Source organism: Pseudophryne corroboree, chromosome 4 (genome assembly GCF_028390025.1).
Source record: "Pseudophryne corroboree isolate aPseCor3 chromosome 4, aPseCor3.hap2, whole genome shotgun sequence".
Lineage (NCBI taxonomy): Eukaryota > Metazoa > Chordata > Amphibia > Anura > Myobatrachidae > Pseudophryne > Pseudophryne corroboree.
In genome coordinates, this window is record NC_086447.1 from 793111911 (window position 1) to 793126995 (window position 15085).

Sequence of the window (15085 nt, forward strand, 5' to 3'; positions counted from 1 at the left end):
CCTATAGACTCAGCGACAAGTGGTGGATGTGGAGGATACAGAAAACGACATCCACTACTGCGAACCTAACAAGGCTGCAGAACTCTTACCTTTTCACCTTCCACTGCCTGCACAGAAAAGGAAAAAAGAACGGTATCGAACCGGTTAAAACGACTGCATCCCACAAAAGAATGCGTCACCAACCGTTGTGAAGGAGGCTAACTCACGAAGTTAGACTTACCAGCGGTATCCGGCGAGATTGACTGAACAGAGGCCACACCAAACAGCTGTATACCTCCCTCCAGCATGCGACATCCTCAGCATTTTTCCGGTCACACCTCCTGCTGTCACGTGGCAGCCTGCTGTAATGTTGTAAGGTAGAATCAACATAGGCAAGCTTACCCACTCTGGGTAGGGTAATTCTATCGGATGCCTACCCGAATACAACACTCCCTCAAGTGCATACAGTGCAAATAAGGTCAAAGTATAGAAATAAAATTTCACTTAGCTGCCTGTGTATGATCCTTGCGACCGGGCTCTGCGTCGACCAGGAGTTGACTGTCATAATTTCTTCTCCGCGTTGTGAAGAGAATAATATTCGGACTCCTTGAGAGGATCGAAAACCAACTCGTCATGGCCAATCTAGAGCTTAATCAACAGAGCGACCAGCACATGATAAGAATACCATTATTTCAGCATTCATGGATATACATCATGTAATACACAATAAAACACATATATCCTAACCATGCATATATAATCCTATATCTACATATGAGTATGGGTAGGTAGGGGTTCTGGCGACCACTGGTGTTTATATATAAAAAAATATTTAGAGGACTAAAATACAATTTATAAAGGACATGGTAAAAAATCCTTTGTTTTATAAAAAGTTAAAACAATTTATTTGTCAAAAATACATAAGAACACTAATTAGAAGCAAATACTATTTTTTACATATAACTACATATATGACATGAAGTGGTAAAAAGGTATATATACGTAAAAAATTTGATATATGTTAAAAAAGTATAAAAAAACTTCCTTAAGACATAAAAAGGGTAAAAAAAAAAGAATAAAACTATTAAATATAGCTTAACTTGAGATGGAGGGTCATACAGGATATCCCAACGCGTTTCGTCAGTGTGACTTCATCAAGGGGTAGTGATCAAGTGTGCAGGACAGACTTATATACCTACTGATAAGGGGTTACTAGTTATGACATCACTTCCTGTCAATTAACAATGTATAGGTATATAGTAATCATAATTTTTAAAATGGCAAAAAAACAATGAAGGAGCAGTGCTAGTAAATTAGGGAGAGGCATCCCATAACACTTATTTTAAAAAACACATATACACATATAGATATAACCTATACGCAAGTGGATTGTCCAGACCTGTCAGGTCCCTAGTGACAGTAATGTGTTGTGAATGTGTATGACCATGTACTGACATGCCCCCGATGTGGATCTACCAGGAACGTTATGGTCGACAGAAACTTAGTAAATGTCGACAGCAAGGAATAGTAGGCGGGAAAAAAATAATAATAATAATCTTGGAACCCCGAGGGGTCTGAGGGAAGCATACAAATACAATTTTGATAACACTCCCCCCACATATACCTATAAATATACATATATATACAGGTACAAGGCAATAACAGCCTGATAATCTTCTTTCTTTTTTTTTTTTACCCAGGAAATACCGTTGATGCCGACAGGGCATCCACAAACAACTGTATCTCCCCTATCGTGTTTACTGTTTTAAGCACACAAAACCCAATTTGCTAATACTTAATTTACCGAATCAAGCATCGCCATGCGCCGGCGAAGCCGACAGTTATACCGACAGCAGCTCGTGACAAAGCCCTCACACCTGCCGACATATGTCGACTAACCGATAGTGGGTAAACAAACGGAAACAGTGAATTTATGTATTACAGCAAGGATTATGCGTCCATTATCAAACATAATGCTATATGACCCCCATATAGCATTAAAACACTGTGCCCCCCTCCATCTTACTAAACAGCAAGTCCTGGCGGGGATCTGAGGAAAATGGCGCTGACTCCTCTGTGAGGGCTAAGCTCCGCCCCTTCCCGGCGCGCTCTAGCCTCTTATCATAAATATACAGGCTGGACTCGTGTATAGTGTAAATACACTATATATCATCGAAAACTGACTTTCAGGGCGCCCCCCCTGCGCCCTGCACCCAAGTAAAACGTTGGTGTGTGGGAGCACCGGCGCGGCGCGTGACAGCCGCTATGACTGTCGGAATCGCGGGCGGCGCCGGGGGCTCATATCTACATATTATATATGCTGCCCAGGGCGCCCTCCCCCCCCCCCCCCGGCGTCCTGCACCCATGGAAGCCGGCGGCGGGGGAGAAAAGGCGCGCAGTGCGCTAACACGCGCTGGCGGGGGCCTGGGCCACGGAGCCCAGGCAGCGCCAACATAACACACTTTTTGCCCTCAACAAAGAAATTGTAACTTGCTGCTCAGGGCGCTTCCCCCCCCCCCCCCTCTGCGCCCTGCACCCATGGAAGCCGGCGGGGGGGGGGGGGGGGGGGAGAAAAGGCACGCAGTGCGCTAACACGCGCTGGTGGGGATCCGGGACACGGAGCCCCGGCAGCGCCAACATAAACACTTTTTTGCCCTCAACAAAGAAATTGTAACTTGCTGCTCAGGGCGCTCCCCCCCCAGCGCCCTGCACCCGTCAAAGCCGGCAGCAGGGGGTCAATGGCGAGTAGTGCGCTCTAACATGCTGGCGGGGGAATGAGACACGGTGCCCAGGCACCGAACACGCTTTCAAAGCCAGTCTTAGTAAAACAACAGTAACCTTCCTCCCAGGGCGCTCCCCCCCCAGCGCCCTGCACCCTATGAGTGCCGTTGTGTGGGAGATTGGAGCGCAGCGCGACCGCTGTACCTCCGTTACTGAAGTCTTCTGCCGTCACTGAAGTCTTCTGTTCTTCTAATACTCACCCGGCTTCTGTCTTCTGGCCTCTGTGAGGGGGTTGACGGCGCGGCTCCGGGAACAAGCAGCTAGGCGCACCAAGTGATCTAACCCTCTGGAGCTAATGGTGTCCAGTAGCCGAGAAGCAGAGCCCTTGAACTAAGAAGATGTAGGTCCTGCTTCTCCCCCCTCACTCCCACGCTGCAGGGAGCCTGTAGCCGGCAGGTCTACCTGAAAATAAAAAACCTAACATAAAGTCTTTTAGAGAAACTCAGGAGAGCTCCCCTAGTGTGTGACCCATCACTCCTGGGCACAAAGTCTAACTGAGGTCTGGAGGAGGGGCATAGAGGGAGGAGCCAGTTCACACCCAGTTTAAGTCTTTATAGTGTGCCCTAGCTCCTGCGGATCCGTCTATACCCCATGGTCCTTACGGAGTCCCTAGCATCCTCTAGGACGTATGAGAAAGCAACGTGTACAGTTATGCTTATGTTAAAGTAGCATGTTTACAGTTATACTGCCAACAAAGTGGAATACTGACAGTTATACTGCCGACAAGACAGCGCCATGTTTATAGTTATTCTGCCAACAAAGCGGAACACTTACAGTTATACTGCCGACAAGGCAGCGCCATGTTTACAGTTATACTGCCAACAAAGTGGAATACTGACAGTTATACTGCCGACAAGGCAGCGCCATGTTTACAGTTATACTGCCAACAAGGTGGAATACTGACAGTTATACTGCCGACAAGGCAGCGCCATGTTTACAGTTGTACTGCCAACAAAGCGGAATACTTACAGTTATACTGCGAACAAGGCAGTGACATGTTTACAGTTATACTGCCAACAAAGCGGAATACTTACAGTTATACTGCCGACAAGGCAGCGCCATGTTTATAGTTATACTGCCAACAAAGCGGAATACTTACAGTTATACTGCCGACAAGGCAGTGCCATGTTTACAGTTATACTGCCAACAAAGTGGAATACTGACAGTTATACTGCCGACAAGGCAGCGCCATGTTTACAGTTGTACTGCCAACAAAGCGGAATACTTACAGTTATACTGCGAACAAGGCAGTGACATGTTTACAGTTATACTGCCAACAAAGCGGAATACTTACAGTTATACTGCCGACAAGGCAGCGCCATGTTTATAGTTATACTGCCAACAAAGCGGAATACTTACAGTTATACTGCCGACAAGGCAGCGCCATGTTTATAGTTATACTGCCAACAAAGTGGAACACTTACAGTTATACTGCCGACAAGGCAGTGCCATGTTTACAGTTATACTACCAACAAAGCAGAATACTTACAGTTATACTGCCGACAAGGCAGCGCCATGTTTATAGTTATACTGCCAACAAAGCGGAATACTTACAGTTATACTGCCGACAAGGCAGCGCCATGTTTATAGTTATACTGCCAACAAAGTGGAACACTTACAGTTATACTGCCGACAAGGCAGTGCCATGTTTACAGTTATACTGCCAACAAAGCAGAATACTTACAGTTATACTGCCGACAAGGCAGCGCCATGTTTATAGTTATACTGCCAACAAAGCGGAATACTTACAGTTATACTGCCGACAAGGCAGCGCCATGTTTACAGTTATACTGCCAACAAAGCGGAATACTTACAGTTATACTGCGAACAAGGCAGCGCCATGTTTATAGTTATACTGCCAACAAAGTGGAACACTTACAGTTATACTGCCGACAAGGCAGCGCCATGTTTATAGTTATACTGCCAACAAAGCGGAATACTTACAGTTATACTGCCGACAAGGCAGCGCCATGTTTATAGTTATACTGCCAACAAAGCGGAACACTTACAGTTATACTGCCGACAAGGCAGCGCCATGTTTACAGTTGTACTGACGACAAGGCTGTGCCATGTTTACAGTTATACTACCAACAAAGCGGAATACTTACAGTTATACTGCCGACAAGGCAGCGCCATGTTTATAGTTATACTGCCAACAAAGCGAAATACTTACAGTTATACTGCCGACAAGGCAGCGCCATGTTTATAGTTATACTGCCAACAAAGCGGAATACTTACAGTTATACTGCCGACAAGGCAGCGCCATGTTTATAGTTATACTGCCAACAAAGCGGAATACTTACAGTTATACTGCCGACAAGGCAGCGCCATGTTTATAGTTATACTGCCAACAAAGCGGAACACTTACAGTTATACTGCCGACAAGGCAGCGCCATGTTTACAGTTGTACTGCCAACAAAGCGGAATACTTACAGTTATACTGCGAACAAGGCAGTGACATGTTTACAGTTATACTGCCAACAAAGCGGAATACTTACAGTTATACTGCCGACAAGGCAGCGCCATGTTTACAGTTATACTACCAACAAAGCAGAATACTTACAGTTATACTGCCGACAAGGCAGCGCCATGTTTACAGTTGTACTGACGACAAGGCAGTGCCATGTTTACAGTTATACTACCAACGAAGTGGAATACTTACAGTTATACTGCCGACAAGGCAGCGCCATGTTTACAGTTATACTGCCAACAAAGCAGAACACTTACAGTTATACTGGCGACAAGGCAGTGCCATGTTTACAGTTATACTACCAACAAAGCGGAATACTTACAGTTATACTGCCGACAAGGCAGCGCCATGTTTACAGTTATACTACCAATAAAGCGGAACACTTACAGTTATAATGCCGACAAGGCAGCGCCTTGTTTACAGTTATACTGCCGATAAAGTGGCATGTTCACAGGTTTATTGCTGACCATTGGCACGCTTACTATTTTAAGCGGCATACTTACAGTTAAACTACCGACAAAGCAGCATGCTTACAGTTATACTGATGACTCACTCTGGCAATACTTATCAGGTGCATGAAAGGGGAGGGGTCACAGCAAACAGAAGGGGAGTGCATTTCCCCCCCCCCCTCCCCGCCCCCCCGTGGTATCCCCCTGCTCACCAAATAATACTTGTAACAATATTTGAAAACTATATGGTGATAGAATTTTAGATATTTGTTACATATATTTACAAATACATGATAAGCTGAAGAGCCCCTTCACGGCTTCTCTGATTATCGGCAGTCTCTATACTACATGATAGCAGTGCCCACTAAAGCTAGGTACACACTGTCACATTTTTTTTTGGGTTGGCCCGACAATCGCCTGTTTTTTTTTATTTTAAGTTATCGATTTTCCGCCACACCACACTCCACTTGCATGTGTCCGCCCACAAGAAGGATGACATAGTGACACACACTGCTCGATATCGGGAGATTATGTCTGAGATTTTTGGTTTGGGACGACAGATCACAATATCGATCGATCGTGTGTGTGGCTAATATTTTCCAGAATTATCGCCGAGAACAATCCTTTGTACACACTATACAATAAATTTGTCTGAGAACCCAAATATTGGCAAATCCGCTCAATAATTGTATAGTGTGTACCTAGCTTTAGGATCATGTAATTGTCTCTAGTAAGGCCTCATGATAAAGGCCCATACACAAATACATCCAGATTGAAGGCTACCTTACTTTAGGAGATACCCCTGGGATCTCCCATTAGCACCACAGGGACCAGCATGCCTTCCAAATGCTAATCCCATACAATGCCTTCTCACACATGAAAACAAACACAGTGGTAGCTGCTGAATCACTCTGGCAATACTTATCAGGTGCATGAAAGGGGATGGGTCACAGCAGTGTCGGACTGGGACATGAAGGGTCCACCGGGGGGATGCTACTGTAGGGGCCCATGCTTAAAGGTGTAGCCAGGTTCCACTGGGGGCATGGCCAGCCACCACAGCGGTTTGACTAACCATTACATGTTCTGTGCCCCTTGGTAAATATATAATAAATCAAATGATTGTGAAGTATAATGTTACATATGTATAATGCATAAATCCAGTGCACTAGAATAGTCTGGAACTTGATCCCTAGAGGAGGAGGAGGGCCCACAGGCAGTAGGGCCCACCGGTGGTTTCCCCTGTTCCCCTGTGGGCCAGTCCGACCCTGGGTCACAGCAAACCGTAAATAGAAAGGGGGGTATATTACCGTATAGTTTTCAGATATTGTTACAAGTATTAGTAGGTGTGCAGGGGGATACAAGGGGGGAAAATGCACCCCCCTTGCTGTGTGCATACCATATGTCTGCTATCTCTGCGGTATCCGTTTGGATAGTCGACCATGTTAAGGTCGACAGTCAATAGGTCGACCACTATTGTTCGACATGGACATATGGTTGCCACGTGACAATGGTCGACACATGAAAAGGTCGACATGGCTTTTTTTTTTAAACCTAGATTAACCTTTTCATACTTTACCATCCACGTGGACTATGATTGGGAACGGTAACCCATGCCGAGCGCAGCGGTAGCGGATCGAGGCACCTTGCCCGCAGCATGTTGAGCGAACCGAGCCATGCGAGGGGACGCGGTGCACTAATTGGGGTTCCTGGTCATGTTATGGAAAAAATGACACCAAAATCAGTTTAAAAATCCATGTCGACCATTTTCATGTGTCGACTATTAGTCCATGTCAACCATGTCTGTGTCGACCAATAGTGGTCGACCTGATGAATGTCGACCTTAACATTTTCAACCACTCATACCAGAACCTATCTCTGCACACTAAAGAAAATGCACATTTTACAATGGTGTATTTTGTTGTTTTGAATTTAGTAGCAAATTCCATGAGAGACCCCCAGAGGAATGGGGACTGTGGGACTATGCATTCATTTGCATAACTCAGCAGTTTTGTCCTGCATTTGACATTTTGGAAATTCTGGGGATACTAAACCTCATGGTTTTCGGGGGCAATTCAGTGTAATTAATAGGCCTCCTAATCACATCCAGCAAGTCAGCAAAGGAAAAACAGGAAAGGGGAAAAACTGAATGTTGAACTAAACTGACCTGCTAAATCATCTGTTTGCTGTTATCTGATTATCTTGTCTGCATTAATAGTCAGCTACAGTGTGTGCTGCCATCTGTGTATTGGGCTGCAGATAGTACAACATGCAGAATGAATTAAACACAAAGGAATTTACAAGTTCTATCCAGAAAAACATCTCTGAGTAGGGACAGAGATATGTAGGGAGAAGTGGAAAGTCTGGAGAAGTATCAGTCAGTGTACGATGGGGTACAGAGTGACATAGCTCCGTCTTTGCATTGGTTATGTCTTATTTGCAGCGTTCTATAAGGAAATATATAAATTCACTTTCGGCTACCTGTTCTGGAGAACCAAAGTTGTTTTCATTGTTTGTTTTTCTTCGCAAAAATTGGACAAAGAATCCTATAATAGGATATATATAAATTTCTACGTGGTGGGAACAGTTTCTTTAAGATTTAAAAACACTTTTCTAATTTTCTGAATCACATCTTTACTAGCACTATACTTAAAACTGATTTTAATACATTGTTTTGCTTAATTTAGAACTACAGTACCTGTATTATTATATTTATTTTAATATAAAAGAAATAAAGCATTGATGTTTTAACTGCTAATAAGATAGCTATAACAAAAAAAATATTTTCTGCGCACTACAAAAGTATGCTCCGTCTGTTTTTTTGTGGGCGGAATTCAATTGTTGCACATACTGGCAGGCACACAATGGAGCAATTCAATTGTTGCTTCATTTAGGCGCAATGGCTGCCGGCACCTGCATTTCCGCTCACACAACCCCGGGGGTGGCAAGATGAAATGGACGAAAAATTACCCATTTGGGTGCCCAAATGGCACTTTTCACAATCGCGCCCAGCGCATTGGTTGGGCTTAGCTGCTCTATGGGCGCAATCAACATGAGAAAAAAAACATTTGTATTGCGCCCCACAATCTCCTGTCAATTTAGACAGGAGATCAGGTGCGCAAAACAATTGAATATCGCAACAAACATACTGAATTGAGTATGCCTTCAGTAAATCTCAGATTTTCAAATCGCAGGTAGCGGACTCTTATTGTTTTCCAGGTAGACAGTGCTGATGTAAATAGTTTCCTCTGGAAATGTTTTACCATTGACTTTATATAATTAACATTTTCATAATTTTTTATGTTTTTATTCATTTTAGGAACTCTTAGAAAAATCTGGATACTTGTTAAAAATGGGAGGAAAATTAAAAACCTGGAAGAGAAGATGGTTTGTACTTAAAGGTGGAGAACTACTATATTTTAAATCTCCAGTAAGTAAACTACTACACCTTAGATGAACCAAACCAATTATAATTAATAAAAATACACACTCCTCTATAAATGAATTGTGCTACCTATGGATCACCACACCATGGGGGTCCCAGAATCTATTGTGTTTTTCCCTATTGTCAATTATTTTATACATTCTATTCTATTTTGGCAAGCTATGGGGGAGATTTATCGACGTTTGCAGAGACATAAAATACTAACCGATCAGCCTCTCTCAGTTTACAGGCTGTGTTTGAAAAATGACAGTTAAGAAGGAGCCGATTGGTTGGTACTTATTATCTCTCCAAGTTTTGCTAAATCTCCTCCTAAGATTTTTGTTTCCATGACAATAGCAGACAGATGCTTGTGGTCCCAACTAAGTAAAGGGTAAGCAGTGAGCACCAATGACATAGTACACCTCTTGAGTGTTGTTCCATCTTGCGTTACAACATATGCTGGCCATACATCAGCACGATATCTTTCCAACCAGCCAACTAGTTGGCTGGTTGGAAAGATAATCTGGCAGTGTGTGGGAGGAAACGATTATCAGCCGTTTGCTCCCACACGCTGTAAAACGGCCAGAAACGGTCTGTCCAACTAGTTGGGAAAATCAAACTTGTTTGATTTTCCCAACTAATCGTTCAGGTGTAGGGGGAACATTCCCCCCAACTGAACGATAAGTAGGCCAGCAGTGTCCACCTACTTCTGTAACCATCACTGTCTGCTGGGCAGCACTGTGGAGCAGGAGCCGGGAGGAGGTTCAGGGGCAGCTGCGGCACTTCATCATTGTTGCCGGGCTGCCCCTGTCACACGGGCACCTCCAGAAGCAGACGCGGCAGAGCGGGAAGAAGTTCAGGGGCAGCTGCGGAAGTCTATCACTGCTGCCGGGCTGCCCCTGTCACCCTGGCAGCAGCAGAAGTGGTGTGGGAGCCGGGAGGAGGTTCAGGGGCAGTCGCGGCAGTTCATCATTGTTGCCGGGCTGCCCCTGTCACACGGGCACCTCCAGAAGCGGACACGGCAGAGCGGGAAGAAGTGCAGGGGCAGCTGCGGCAGTCTATCACTGCTGCCGGGCTGCCCTTGTCACCCTGGCAGCAGCAGAAGTGGTGTGGGAGCCGGGAGGAGGTTCAGAGGCAGCCGCGGCAGTTCATCATTGTTGCCGGGCTGCCCCTGTCACATGGTCACATGGGCGCCGCAGGTAGCGAACGCGGCAGAGCGGGAGTAAGTGCAGGGGCAGCGGCGGCAGTACTTCACTGCTGCCCCTGTCAACCTGGCAGCGGAGGTACTGTGGGGCAGGTAGCTGGTCAGAAGGGTGGGTGGGGGTCTGATAGCAAGCACCCCTCTCAAAGCTGCTGCCGGACTGAAGGATCGCGGCACCCCGTACATCCCCGCCGGCGGTCCCGCATACTACCCCTTTAATCACCGCTATCACGGCATCCCCGCACCCCGCCACCTGCGATTGTGGCGCCCCTTTCCCCCCCACCCGCGATCGTGGCAACCCCCTATTGCAGCTTCCGGCTGATGCTGATATATATCTATGTATGAGACTGTGTCTGATACTGTATATATGTGTACGAGGCTGTAGCTGATATATTCTATATATGAGGCTGTGGCGGATTTATATCAGCCACAGCCTCATATATAATATATAGAATATATCAGCCACAGCCTCATATATAGATATATGTCACCCACAGCTGTATATAGAGATATATCAGCCATTAGCCTCATATATAGAATATATCAGCCACAACCTCATCTATAGATATATATCTATACGAGGCTGTGGCTGATATATATCTGTGTATGAGGCTGTGGCTGATATATCTCTATATACAGCTGTGGGTGACATATCTATATATGAGGCTGTTGATATATCCAGAGCTACATATATATATATATATATATATATATATATAATGAGGCTGTGTAAGATGTATCTGTATATCTGTGGCTGATATATCTGTGTCTGGTACAATAAATGTAAATGTAACATTTAAACACAATAATCACCAGCGTTAATATTTCCAATTTCAGGGCAGCTGAAAGATCTTTTTTTGTTTCAGTAGGAGTAGCGTATAAATCCAGCCTCCTTTTTAGGACACCCAGCTGTACAAAACAGGCTAGCAGGATCCTCTCTCGCTCACACGCCATCCTGCATCAGCCGCCGTCGCATCTTCTCCTATCCCCTTCCCTCGACCGCCTCCAGCGTCTCTGCCTGTCCACTCCTCCCATGCCTCTGCCATTGCCCCCAGCCACCAAAGTATTGTCGGTTGCGGTGAGGTGAGCCTGCCAGAGCCACTATACATGCCCCTGGGCCTGGGTGTGAGGGAACAAGAGACATGATGAAGAGCGAGATGTGGGAGAATGAGAGAAGTGGGGGTGTGGCAGAGTGAGAGAAGTGGGGGTTGTGGGAGAGCGAGATGTGGGAGAACGAGAGACGTGGGTGTGTGGGAAAGAGACAGAGGTTAGGTGGTCAGCTATTGCCCCTAACACACTTAATATGTGGGCAGTAAGCCCCCACTCAAATGCTCCTACATCCTGGCACCCCAAATCTACAGCACCCGCAAGCCATGCTACAACACCCTGTGCCCTGTGTACAGGTGATAAGGCAGGTGCATAGAGGTATGTGTACAGGGGATGGAACATTGGGGTATGCAGCATACCAATGTTCACAGAGACACTGTCCGCCTACTTCGGTGACATCACAAGTTGGAGAGAAGTTGGTAGGTTGACTGGTCTGATGAAAAGTTAGTTAGATGTGTGGAGCACTGATGAAAAGTTGGTTAGATGTGTGGAGCACTGTTTTAGTTGGACAGACAAGTTGGACGGTTGGAAGTTTGGAGAGCTGGAGAAAAGTTGGTCTGATGTATGGCTAGCAATAGTAAGGAACAGATCAGGTTATTTACAAAATGATTCAGACGTTGCTTACTGCACACTTCCACTCACTGATCTGGAACAATAAATAAACTTATCAGCAGTGGATGACACTACAGAAGTGTTTTACCTTCTCTGCCTGATTACATGGGACAGATGGAAAGTACTCCTGGTAGCATACGTAGAGATTGATTCAGGTCATTGTGCTGCTTTGTTTGCTCCTGTAGAGAAACTTATGGGGACTTTTTTAAGTTTGAAGAAACGTCATGCTGCATTTTGTCCCTAGTTTGATCTTGGCAATATGAGAGTCACATAGTAACATAGTATTTGAGGTTGAATAGAGGCAAATTGCCCATCGTGTTTAACCTGTTCTAAGTTGTGATGATTCTACATACTTGCTAAATAATGTTTTATGACTAGTTAGCTACTATAACTCATGTTACCCCCAGATTAACCACGTTGATATTTTAGTATTGTTCCTGCGTGATCTGTCCTCAAGGTATCCAAGTTTAGCGCGGAGTTCAGTGATTTCCGACTGCATATCATCATGGAGGGTAATAAGCCCGTTGTGAGATGAAACTACTTCTTCCAGTTTGGTTTCCAACCGGTCGGTGCGTTGACCCACTTCATCTATGGATTGTTGGCAAACCTGCAGCGCTGATCTGAAATCCGCTGAAATATCCGCTTTAAAGGAGGCCAACAGCTGTTTCATTGATCCGATCGTCAGTGGAGCATCATCTCCCAGACCGCCTTGAATATTCGGAGTCGCAGGAGAGGGCTCAAAGGGAGAGCTCAAGGCAGATAGCTTATGGGTTTTTTCGGTAGAAGAAGTGCTTTTAGTCGTACACATGGGAGAATGCGGTTTAAAGAAATTGACGGGTGGGACTCCGGCCGGGTCTTTCTGGCGCTTGGGCGGCATTTTCTCAGGTAGTGTATGTGTATATCAAATCACACTGATGAATTATGCTATTTTCAAGCACGTTGAGGTAAATATGGAGGGTGGTAGGAAGCGTTACATCAGAATGTTACTGTATATATGATTTCGGAGCGGAAGGGGTGCAGTGAGTTTTCACATATGACGTTGAAGAGTCACCGGCATGGTGAAGTTTGCAGACAGCAAGATCAGCACCTGTTGAAATCCGTAGAGTATTTTCAAGGTCAAAAACTCAGCGGTAGTGTAGGTGGAGATTTGACGTATACAATAGGCAGAAAAGATATGGATGCACATGAAGCAAAATCTCCTGCTATAATTGCAGTAACCACCAGGTGGCAGCAGAGACTGATAATGGGATCGAGTACCCCCGAATTCTCCTCTATGAACCCAGATGACCCGGTGTTGTAGGGTGCAGGGAGATGTAGAGCAGTGGATACTGAGGGGGGGAGGGGGAAGGGCCCAGCTGGATCACAGACTTGTGCCCTTATAAGCAGCCCCCCTCTCACCTCTATCCCTATGAGCCCCGCTTCTTATCCGCTCTCTGCGGCCTGGTGTCCAGGGTGAAGGTGCAGGGGCAAAGGTATTGGAGCAGCCGAGGTCGCAGGTAGGAGGTATATTGCCCCCCCCCCCCCCCCCCCCCCTCGTAGGGAAGCCGTGGGTGCCCGGCCGCTGGGGAGTGCCGACCGGAAGTCGCGCCGTCCGTCCTCCCGGCTCCACCACACAGGGTTCAGGCGGCCCCTTCCTCCGCTGTTGCGTTGCGGTCTTCAGCTCCCCCGGTCCAGCGGCAGGTAACAGTGGCTGCGGGGAGCGCACGGCAGCTCTCTGGGGTCTTCTGATTAGAAGCGCTGGCGGCTGGACGTCCCCGATCCTCCTGGCCACCGCTCGGACTCCACTCCCCGGCTCCGGAGGCTATGTAGGCCGCAGTGCGCGGACCACACTGGGGCACCGCAAAAGTAGCAGGGGGAGACCCACAGTGTAGAGGGGGTCCCCGGAGGCTACCAGGACTGTACAGACGGGGCAGACAGGCAGGGATGAGGCTATAAAACCCTTGATTAGCGGAGGGTTTGCAGGAGCCCTCTGAAAACACGTCTCGCTGCTTAGGCTGTCAGCAACCACGTTGATATTTTAAGTATTATAACCTTGGTTAGCTTTTTCATTCAGAAATGTATCCATTCCTTTTTTAAATCCAATTACAGAGTCCGCCATTACCACCTTCCCTGGCAGGGAATTCCACATCCTGATTGCCCTAACAGTGAAGAACCCTTTACTCCGTTGCATTCGGAACTTTCTCTCCTCCAGTCGCAGCGAGTGCCCACGTGTCCTAAACTGTGTTCTTTTAATAAATAATTCTTCTGATAACTCTTTGTGATGTCCCTTTACATATTTGAAGATATTAATAATAACTCCTCTTAGGCGCCTCTTTTCTAGTGTATACATATTCAGCCTAGTAAGTCTTTCCTTATAGTCCAGTCCTTCTAGGCCTTTAATCAATTTAGTAGCTCGCCTTTGAACACTTTCGAGTTCACTGATGTCTTTTTTATACAATGGTGCACAAAACTGAACACAATATTCCACGTGCGGACGTACCAATGCCTTATACAGCGGCATGATTACATCCGAGTCCCTTGTCTCAATTCCCCTTTTTATGCACGCTAGCACCTTACTTGTCTTCTTTACTGCGTTTTGACATTGTGTACGGTTATTAAGCCTGTTATCAATGAATACCCCCAAATCTTTTTCCAACTCTGTTTCCCCTAGGCGTTCCCCATTTAATATGTAGGATGCAAGTTTGTTTTTAGTCCCAAAATGCATAACCTTGCATTTGTCTGTATTGAACCTCATTTTCCATTTAGACGCCCAGAGTTCAAGTTTAGATAGATCATTCTGCAAGGATGCCACATCCAATTCTGAACTAATTACCTTACACAGTTTAGTATCATCTGCAAAGATTGACACTGTGCTTTCCAGGCCTATTTCTAGGTCATTGATAAATATGTTGAACAGTAGTGGTCCGAGTACGGACCCTTGTGGTATTCCGCTGACTACTGGGGACCAGGTTGAGGACTTCCCGTTGACCACTACTCGCTGTACCCTGCTATCCAACCAGCTGCTTATCCATGTGCAAATAGTTTTCCTAGGCCAATCTCCTTTAATTTGATCATCAGTCTCCTGT

General features: G+C 45.9%; 1 protein-coding gene across 2 annotated transcripts in view; it reads left to right on the top strand.

Moving 5' to 3' along the window:
* Positions 1-15085, top strand: part of PLEKHH2 (pleckstrin homology, MyTH4 and FERM domain containing H2) — a 417559-nt gene that overhangs the window by 280336 nt on the left and 122138 nt on the right. For both annotated transcript variants that reach the window (XM_063918337.1, XM_063918336.1), the window contains exon 13: positions 8996-9106. In XM_063918337.1, the coding sequence (XP_063774407.1) occupies positions 8996-9106 (111 nt within the window). The remainder of the gene's footprint in view (positions 1-8995; positions 9107-15085) is intronic.